This window comes from Carassius auratus, unplaced genomic scaffold (genome assembly GCF_003368295.1).
Source record: "Carassius auratus strain Wakin unplaced genomic scaffold, ASM336829v1 scaf_tig00036398, whole genome shotgun sequence".
Lineage (NCBI taxonomy): Eukaryota > Metazoa > Chordata > Actinopteri > Cypriniformes > Cyprinidae > Carassius > Carassius auratus.
In genome coordinates, this window is record NW_020526302.1 from 13549 (window position 1) to 23399 (window position 9851).

The window sequence follows — 9851 nt, forward strand, 5'->3', positions numbered from 1 at the left end:
AATATATATTATTTTGAGATTTAAATATGACCTGCATTTGTTTTTGACAAGTTTTATGGCATTCACCCAGATAAACAACAAACTAACAGTTAGCCTTCATCTTCTGCATATTTACAGTAAGTAAAAAAAACAAAAGCACAATCATAATTTACATTTGAGGACTTCCCCAAAGTGTTTTTCTCATGTTTAGTTATTTTGTTCCCAAAGTAAAAAAAATATAAAATAAAATAAAATAGCACACAGTGACCTTGTTCAATGTCCTGACAAATAATAATTAGATCTGTCCCTGACTGTGTTTGTCCCATCAGCTCTGTCTCTCTGCTCATATTTCACTGTTGTTAAAGGCTCATGCTGTCGGAAGCTCGCTGTCTCATTACAAAACACCCCTCGCTCGCTCTCTCTCTCTCTCTCTCTCTCTCTCTCTCTCTCTCGCTGCAGTAGGGTTGGTGTGTTATTGCGGTGGGGGTTGGATCTCTGTGTGTGTGTGTGTGTGTAAAGTGCAGGTTTCAGCAGAGTGGAGCTCACACACCATTGTCCTCTCAGATCACACATAGAGAGACAGTGTATGTGTGTGTGTGCATGCGTGTGTGCCTGTGTGTGAATGTGTGTGTTTGAGGACGCTGCATCTTCTCACTGCAGCACTGCTGATGTTCCCGCTCTGAGGAATTCCCTGTTCTGCGATTGTGCACGTTTGGAGGGACACTAATGGCATTGGAGATGAACATCATGGACAGATCTTCTGTATGGAATAACACAAGGTTTTTTTTGTGAAAGCGGCTTTCGTGTGTGTGTGTGTGTGTGTTGGAGAGGCAGGCATGCGGTCGGAGCGCATGAGTCGTGTGTGTATCGTGGTCCTGGAGGAGGTGGAAGACGACGAACCCTCCCCTCTGCATTCCAAAGCTGCCCAAGACAACATTTCCCAGAATTCCTCTCAGGACGAGAAGGTGAGGTCCTGGATGATAATGTGTGTTTGTTGAGTGTGTGTAGCAGCGGTGAACTTCAAAAGAGTGTGTGAAGAAAGTCGAACGGCTGCTTTAGTAGGTGCATGTCGTGATCTGTCCCCGTTATTATCTGCAGACAGATACAGACACGTTCATCCGTCTCTGTCACATCTGATTGGGGTTTCCAGGTGAGGTCCAAAAATTCCCTTCGGAAACCCGGGATCATGTGACTAGGGCGAGTTGGGGACCTTTGACCTGGACGGAAATGCAGCTGTCAGCAATAGGACACGCTTCACACGCAGCACACGTTCGTTCATTCAAAATACACTGGCTTTTATAAAGATTTTACTTTATTTTTAACTTGGCATGGCGTGAGATGCACCGGAAATGCCACAGATGACCAATTGCAAAATATAATGCAAGAAGAAACCCTTAGGCCAGAAACACACTTTACACAAGTACAAATGCAGACATAAACAAACCTCGTATACTCTTTGCTATTTGTTTGATACATATAAAAAGTATTTTTAATGCAGTGAGGCCACATTTAGTATTTAGTTTATATATTTTAAACTTTTTGTAGATTTATGTATCATCTTTTTTTTTTTTTAAATCAAAGATAATTTGTAAAAACCTTTTGTAATTTGCTTTGTGTTGACTTTTATCTAAAAAAATCCAAATATATATATATATATATATATATATATATATATATATATATATATGTATATGTATATGTGTGTGTGTGTGTGTGTATGTTTATTTCTTGTTGAATTTTGTCTAATATTCATTCATTCATTCATTTTTCTTCTATTTTTTTTATTTCTCATGGAGATTTTCTTTAAAAAAAACTTTTGTAAATGGTTTGTTGTTGAGGTTTATCTAATATCTATTTAAAAAAAAAATTCAAAGATGGATGACACATTTTTATTTATTTATTAAAGTTGTTTTATCAAAGATGAACTTGAAAAAAATATTTGTAAATTTTGTCTTCATTTTTTCCTAATAATATATTAAGATTTCATTTAGTCAAAGCTGAAATTTTTCAAAAACATTTTTTGTCTAATTTGTTTATTTATGCACGCATGTATGTATGAATCTATGTATGTATGTGTTTTGCTACATTTTAGCCTGTTGTAGTAACCTTCATGTGTCTGAGCCATTATTCAGGGAGTTAAAACATATATATATATTGTTGTTCAGTCTTGACTGAATTTGACCTACGAAAGAAAGAGGAACACGTTTTTATGTTAATGCTTACTGGTGTTTCATTGTGGCTTGTTCTCACACATTTCAAACCAAAAGGCATCATGTACAGCTACAAGTGTTTGTGTTTTGATCAGTGAGTTAAAACAGCAGTGTGAATGCAAACCTAGTCAAATTAGCAGGATAATCATCAGTTTAGTGGATGAAGCGGACGGGCAGGTTTCAGTTCCGGTGATTTAGTCAGCTGGTCTGGTCCTTTAATAGTTAAAATCATCCTTTGAAGACCAGTCTAAGTGGTTCTGACTGGTTTCAGTCAGTTTTCAGGAGCTTCAGGCTAAAGTTTTTGCTGTTGTAGCAGGCCACGTTTCCTTAAACAGAGGAAGGCTGCATTCTTTCTTTTATGACGTTCCCTTCTGTCTTTCGTTCTCACGTTTGTTTTCAGCTGCTGCATCATGTGTTTGTGAGGTGAATCCACATACAGGCTGCAGCAGGTGTGTGTGTGAGAGAGAGAGAGAGTTTTTCAGTATTAATTGTTTACTCTCTCAAAAAAGGAGCAACATTTTTAAAGTGTACTGTTCCAGTGACAGCTTTGGTACTTATTTTTATTTTATTTTTTTTTACTGTGAGAGCTGTTGCACACATCCTGTAGTGTCACTTGAGAGTGGAGGGCGTGGCAGGTGGGCGGAGCCAGGTGGGGCTGGACTGGGTGGGGCTTCAGTGTTGTCTGTCCTTATATGGAATAAAGATATTTAATGCATGTTGTTATTGGGAGTGATGCAGTTGTATTTTAGTATTATTTATATACTGTTACAGGATTGATTCAATGTTAGTTTTTGTTTCTTTGAAATATTTATGCTTTAATATGCTTTTATAGTTTGATTACAGTTTTAGTTTTTATTTATTTCCAGTTAATAATTTTAGTTCTTAATCTGAAACTTATTTCAGTTAATTGCTAAGGCAACAGTTAATTATTTCATATTTCGGCCTTGATTAGGATTTTTTTCTTGAATCATGTATAATTTTAGATTCTTAACTGGCAAATGTTTTTTTTCTTACGATAAAATTTTTTATAAAAACTATATCTACATACAGTATCTCAATATATTAATCCATGCCTACAGTAGTATATTCCTCTCCTAACCAGTGTCATAGTTAACTCAGCGTTCAGGTTCGGCGAGTCTTGTCTCTCTATGTTCTCACGAGTGTTGTTAAAACTGATTTTATTCACTATTAAATACATTGATTTCATGCAGCACTTCAGTCATATTTTCTCTTTGGCATGCTGATGAATCAATGGTTTCTTGTTAAACCGACTGACGTCTGATTCTCAGAATTTCTTTTCTGCATAGATTAAACACAATGTTTCATTCATTTAGTTTCTTTTCATCTTCACACAGCATTTAGCGCAGACGCTGTTATTTGAGACAAGCTTGTCAGAATTAGGGTTTTGATTGATATCAGATGTGTTGGTTTGTCTTTCATAGTTCAAAAGCCCTTAAGTGTTGTCTGTGACCATTTCTCCACAGACCTCTCTGATTAAAGCCATATTTAATGGAGACGCAGATGAAGTTCGCTCGCTCATATTCAAGAAAGAAGACGTCAATGTACAGGTAAATATCCATAACTTGCAAAAACTCATGAACTGTCCATTGAAGTTCTCTGAAAGTGGTCATTTTTCACATTTTATTGCATCTGGCTTGTTTTTGAGACCCGTTTATTGATTTCTCATTGATGGATGATCTTGGAAAGCCTTCTGGAATGCACACAGAGGCCGTTCTTGTACATTATTTCTCCTATTTTCGTAATGGATGTTCATCCGAGAGGCTAAAAGGCTCTCATGAGCTTGCATTTGGACTGGAGAGGGTTTATTTTACTGCTCACTGTTTAATGAGGAGTCTGTTTTCATTGCCGATGTCTGGAGAGACGCCCACTCCACTGCCAGCCAATCACTGATGGGCTCTCAGGTCACGTGACTCGGTGCGGCTTGGCCTCCTGTTTTCCATTCTCATTCCAGACCAGTTGGAAAACAGAAGCCTGCAGGGTGGCATGACACTGAAGAATGAATGATAGCCGCTCTTTAGTGATTGCCTGTATTGATGGAAGTGTCAAACATCCCGGTCGCTTTCCTCAAGCATCTGGAGGAACGCTTAAAGCTTCAGATTAGGTGTTTGCAGTAGATCCTGGGGACCTGAAATAGAGAAGTGTGTGTGTGTCTCATGTTTCTGCATGCCGTCTCTAGAGATCTGCGGCCGCATTGATCTCTCTCTCTCTCTCACACACACACACACACACACACACACACACACACACACACACACACAAATTCAAATGTGTCCCTGTGTGCCATACACAAGAATCCAGTGTGTATCATAGAGTTTAACACACACTCTGCTGAAACCACACATGCATCAAACGCTTCCAAATGGAGTAAAACTCGTGCAAATCAGAGGTGAATCACTTACACATGTTGCATAAACAACAGACCGGTATAAACCATCAGCTCACTCTGTTTTAGCAGAAATGAGAGTATTTGATTGGTTGATGTGTTTCTCTTGCAGCGATCGGCAAAGGATTTTTTAAAAAGAAATTAATAATTTTATTCAGCAAGGATGCATTGTTTATCAAAAGTGAGAGTAAAGAGGTTTATAATGTTACAAAAGATTTATATTTCAAACAAATGAACTTGAACTTTCTATTCCTTAAAGAAACGTGAAAAAAAAATATTTCCACAAAATATTGTGCGGCACAACTGTGTTCAACATTGATAATAATCAGAAATGTTTCTTGAGCAGTAAATCCATATATTATCCTGATTTCTGAAGATCATGTGACACTGAAGACTGGAGGAATGATGCTGAAAATACAGCGCTGCATCACAGAAATAAATTACACTAACAGATATTCACATGGAAAATTATTATTTTGAATTATAATAATATTTCACAACTTTGACTATATTTTTGATCAAATAAATGCAGCCTTGGTGAGAGACTTCTTTCAAAAACATTGAACCATCTTATCCACCCTAAACTTCTGAAAGCTATCGTATTTGCTGAAATAGTGAAAATACGTCGATTGTTAAACATGACTTTTGATGAAGTGTTGTGTTTGTGAATCCTCAGGACAGTGAGAAGAGAACGCCGCTTCATGCTGCTGCGTACCTGGGCGACGCTGAGATCATAGAGCTGCTCGTCCTGTCAGGTATGAAGAGCAAAGATCAAATATCAGCCGGGTTTATTCATAGACCAATATCATGATAGAATTTGGATTGATGGATACTAAACTACCATTCGAAAGTTTAGGCTACGTTTTTGAAAGAATTCTCTTCTGCTGACTAAGGCTGCATTTATTTGATTAAAAAAAAAACAGTACAAATTTTGAAATATTATTACAATTTAAAATAACTGTTTTCAATGTAAGTATCTGTTAAAATGTAATTTATTTCTGTGATGCTCCGCTGTATTTTCAGCATCATTCCTCCAGTCTTCAGTGTCACATGATCTGCAGAAATCAGAATAATATACTGATTTGCTGCTCAAGAATTAGGAATCTTTTGTTACATTATAAATTTCTTTGATCAGTTTAATGCATCCTTGCTGAATAAAAGTATTCATATCTTAAAAAAAAAAAAAAAAATCTTCCAGATCCCAAACTTTTAAATGATAGTGTAAAACTAGAAATAGAAGCCACCTAGCAACGAATGTGTATATGAAATATGTAACATAAATGAATGAAACCTATTTGTTGAGCACTACCCCAGTGACACACTGACAAAACACACACTCATCTTGTGACGTCTTGAATTGGCCGTGTGTAAAGGAGGAGTTGTTGTCACAAATAAAAGAGGAAAAGTAACAGGTGCTGCAGTATTTTAAGCAACAGATGTGATCCCAGAGCATTCAGGGAGTTTATTTTGAACAGGCTTATGGGAAGCTCCATGTATCCTGCTTCAGCTGTGACATTAAAAGTGTAATTAATTCACACACACACACATCCTATCCCTCTCTCTCTCTCTCTCTCTCAGGGGCGAGAGTGAATGCCAAAGATAATAAATGGCTCACTCCTCTTCATCGAGCCGTAGCTTCCTGTAGTGAGGTAGGACACGTCCTCCGGCGGCAGAACAACAAATATAAACACATGAAATGTCTTTCCAGCTCAGTAATGTGATTGTGTGTTCAGGAGGCAGTGCAGGTGCTGCTGAAACACTCGGCGGATGTGAACGCGAGGGATAAGAACTGGCAGACGCCGCTGCATGTGGCCGCTTCCCATAAAGCCATGCGCTGTGTCGAAGCGTTAGTCCCATTGATAAGTAACGTCAACGTGTCGGACCGCGCCGGACGTACGGCTCTACACCACGCGGCCTTCAGCGGACACCTGGAGGTCAGGCGCTCAGTTTTTCACTGTTTACTGATCAGCAGATGCTCGGTATCTGTCCTGCTGGATGGGACACGTTTGCACAATGTACTGTGGGTCATAGCAGAGTTCATCAGAGCTGCTTACACCAGGAATGAAACCAAAAGATAGAATGCAACAAGAAAATCTGTTTGTTCACATATTTTTAATGGGATATAAAGAAAGCCATTTAATAATATCAGTTTCACTCATGTTAATGCACTGATATTGTGTCATTGTGTGATACAGGACAAAACCACTAGTTAATTCCTTCTTTTGTGCATTTTTGCCATCAGTAAGATTTTTATTTTATTCATTAAGGCTGCATTAAATTGATCAAAAGTGACAGTAAAGACATTTATGATGTTACAAAAGTTTTCAGTTTCAAGTAAATGCTGTTCTTTTGAACTTTCTGTTCATCAAAGAATCCTGAAAAAAAAAATGCATGACAGTTTCACACAAAAATATTGGGCAGCACAACTGTTTTCAGCACTAATAATAATAATCGGAATATTTCTTGAGCAGCAAATCAGCATATTAGACTGATTTCTGAAGATCGTGTGACACTGAAGACTGCTGCAAATTCGGCTTTGATTAGAGCAATACATTACATTTAAATACAAAGAAAACAGTTACTTTAAATTATAATAATATTTCACAATATTACTATTTTACTGTATTTTTGATCAAATAAATGCAGGCTTTTGTGAGCAGAAGGGAATTATTTTAAAAACATGAAAAACGTACCAACCCCAAACTTTTAAATGGTTGTGTACATTAATATTTGAACTCTCCAAACAAACTGAGGCCATCTAAAAGTCATTTGATCCACAGCTAGTTAAAGCATTTTTACCTGTAGATCTAATCGGTCTGTTAAAACAACCTTTGCTTGCCATGATTGCTCGACTGGTTTGATGTGTTTTTCATATCTTCTTTCTGATTGGATATCAACAAATCCAACAGATTGAGGCCTGTCTAGAATGCCGCTGGCAGATACATGACCCAAAAGCTGATATATTATTGATCGGTGAAGCATTTTTATAGCACATAAGGGTAAAAAAGGACCAGCTTTCCAAACAAAGTCAAATAACAAAGATTTGAAGTCATTTTAAGCCATTGCTGTCCTTTTGAATGTGTGCTGATATTAGATCTAAATGAATAAAACCTCCAGTTTAGTATTCATGGTGTAGTCTGTCTGTGGTCACTGCAGATGGTTCAGTTGCTGGCGTCCAGAGGTGCAAACGTCAATGCTTTTGATAAGAAGGACAGACGAGCCGTCCACTGGGCCGCATACATGGGTGAGACGCCAGCATCAACATCAGAATCAGCGTGAAAACATGTTTCCATCAGCCTCAGATCGGTTTAGAGCAGATGCATCGCTTTCTGTCGCAGGTCATCTGGAGGTCATGAAGTTTCTGGTGTCTCACGGCGCTGAGGTTTGCTGTAAAGATAAGAGATCATACAGTCCTCTTCACGCCGCTGCCTCCAGTGGAATGATCAATGTCGTCAAATACCTGCTCAATCTGGGCGTTGATGTAAGTAAGCTCCGCCCACAGCAGATAAAGCTCCGCCTCTTGGTCGCCAAGTGAACTGTGTATTAATGCCCTCATCTTAAGTTGCTTAATTAATTGACTTTAGCATGCATAAGCTTCATTCAAGAAAAAACTTTACTGTTGTTGCCTTTAAAATTATATTTATAATTTGATATGCAATGCATATCCAAATCTACAATTAAATATCACCGAACACATATTGCTATACCCTGTTTTTCATACTTTATAAAAGAAACAAAGCAGCCTGATCTGTGTGTCTCTCTTCAGATTAAGGAGCCGAACGCGTACGGAAACTCTGCTTTGCACCTGGCGTGTTTTAACGGGCAGGACGTGGTGGTGAATGAGCTGATCGAAGCAGGCGCTGATGTCAATCAGGTGAATGAGAAGGGCTTCTCCCCGCTGCACTTCACCGCTGCGTCCCGCCAGGGGGCGCTCTGTCTCGAGCTGCTCATCGCCAACAGAGCCAACGTCAACAGCAAGGTCAGTGAAGAAAAACCCTCACAATATGTCAATTAAAGTCTTTAAACTAAAGAAACAGACATATATATATATAGCCAGTGACACAAATGCTCTTACTACACACAAACATAAAAAAACTGACACCGTTAATGAAATTAAAATGAAACAAATGGCAGACGAGAGCAGAGCAAAATGAGAAAGTCTGGTTGTTCACATGCTTCCATCGGATTACTGATGTTAAAAGTGTGATACTGTCCAAAACAACTTGTTAAATGTCTCTATTTAGCATTTTTCTTGCATTACAGATACAAAAAAACTTTTAATGAAATACTTTTTTCCTTTTTTTTGTTTTTGTTTTTTAAGAAAATAATGCTTTTATTCAACTAGAACGAATTAAATTCATCAAATGTGTACGGAAAGACATTTATATTGTAACAAAAGAAATGCTGTTCTTTCTGTTCATCTGTGAATCCTGAAAAATGTCTCACGGTTTCCACAAAAAATATTGTTCAGCACAACTGTTTTCGACATTGATAATAATCAGAAATGTTTCTTGAGCTGCATATTACACTGATTTCTGAAGATCATGTGAACTGAAGACTGGAGCCATTGATGCTGAAAATACAAAATTACATTCTAAATTACATTCTATTACAGATTTACATAGAAAACAGTGAATTAAATTGTAATCATATTTCCCAATATTACTGGTTTTGCTGTATTTTTGACCAAACTAATGCAGCCTTGGTGAACAAGAGTCCTTTTTCAAAAACTCGTGTGTGTTCCTCTTTTGTCCAGAGCAAAGATGGTAAAACTCCTCTCCACATGGCAGCCATTCACGGCCGATACTCCAGATCACAGGCCATCATTCAGAACGGTGAGTGTGTTATTTCCTCCGTTTCTTGTTCATCTTCCTCTCATCCTCTCTTTCCTCTTTGATAGGTGCAGAGATAGACAGCGAGGATGAGAACGGAAACTCTCCGCTTCATGTAGCGGCTCGTTACGGTCACGAGCTGCTCATCAACACGCTCATAACCAACGGTGCGGACACAGCAAAGTGAGTGACAGGATGTGTATTTACAGCTATGCATAATTCATGAGCTCATGCTGATCATGTGACCGTGACTCCGCCTCTGTAGGCGGGGCATCCACGGAATGTTCCCGCTGCATCTAGCGGCTCTGAGCGGATTCTCAGACTGCTGCCGGAAACTGCTCTCCTCAGGTGACTCGCATTCATTGTGAAGATGTATTGTGTTTATAACAGCAGTTCAAATCGATTTCTGTGCATGATATCTGTGCA

At 38.3% G+C, this 9851-nt stretch overlaps 1 protein-coding gene across 1 annotated transcript; it reads left to right on the forward strand.

Annotated features, from left to right (window-relative positions):
- Positions 1-438: 438 nt before the first annotated feature.
- LOC113082499 (serine/threonine-protein phosphatase 6 regulatory ankyrin repeat subunit A-like) lies at positions 439-9612 on the forward strand. Its single transcript, XM_026254127.1, has 10 exons — positions 439-944; positions 3674-3757; positions 5270-5348; positions 6172-6242; positions 6327-6527; positions 7750-7837; positions 7932-8074; positions 8360-8572; positions 9350-9428; positions 9494-9612. Exons 1-10 carry the CDS (start codon positions 816-818, stop codon positions 9610-9612), a joined length of 1206 nt encoding a protein of 401 aa, XP_026109912.1. The 5' UTR covers positions 439-815.
- Positions 9613-9851: the final 239 nt, after the last annotated feature.

Coding starts and splice junctions, on each gene's coding strand:
- LOC113082499 (XM_026254127.1), top strand. CDS start 816: ATGCGGTCGGAGCGCATGAGTCGTGTGTGTATCGTGGTCCTGGAGGAG. Junction 5,349..6,171: donor AGAGCTGCTCGTCCTGTCAG/GTATGAAGAGCA, acceptor TCTCTCTCTCAG/GGGCGAGAGTGAATGCCAAA. Junction 7,838..7,931: donor CCACTGGGCCGCATACATGG/GTGAGACGCCAG, acceptor TTTCTGTCGCAG/GTCATCTGGAGGTCATGAAG.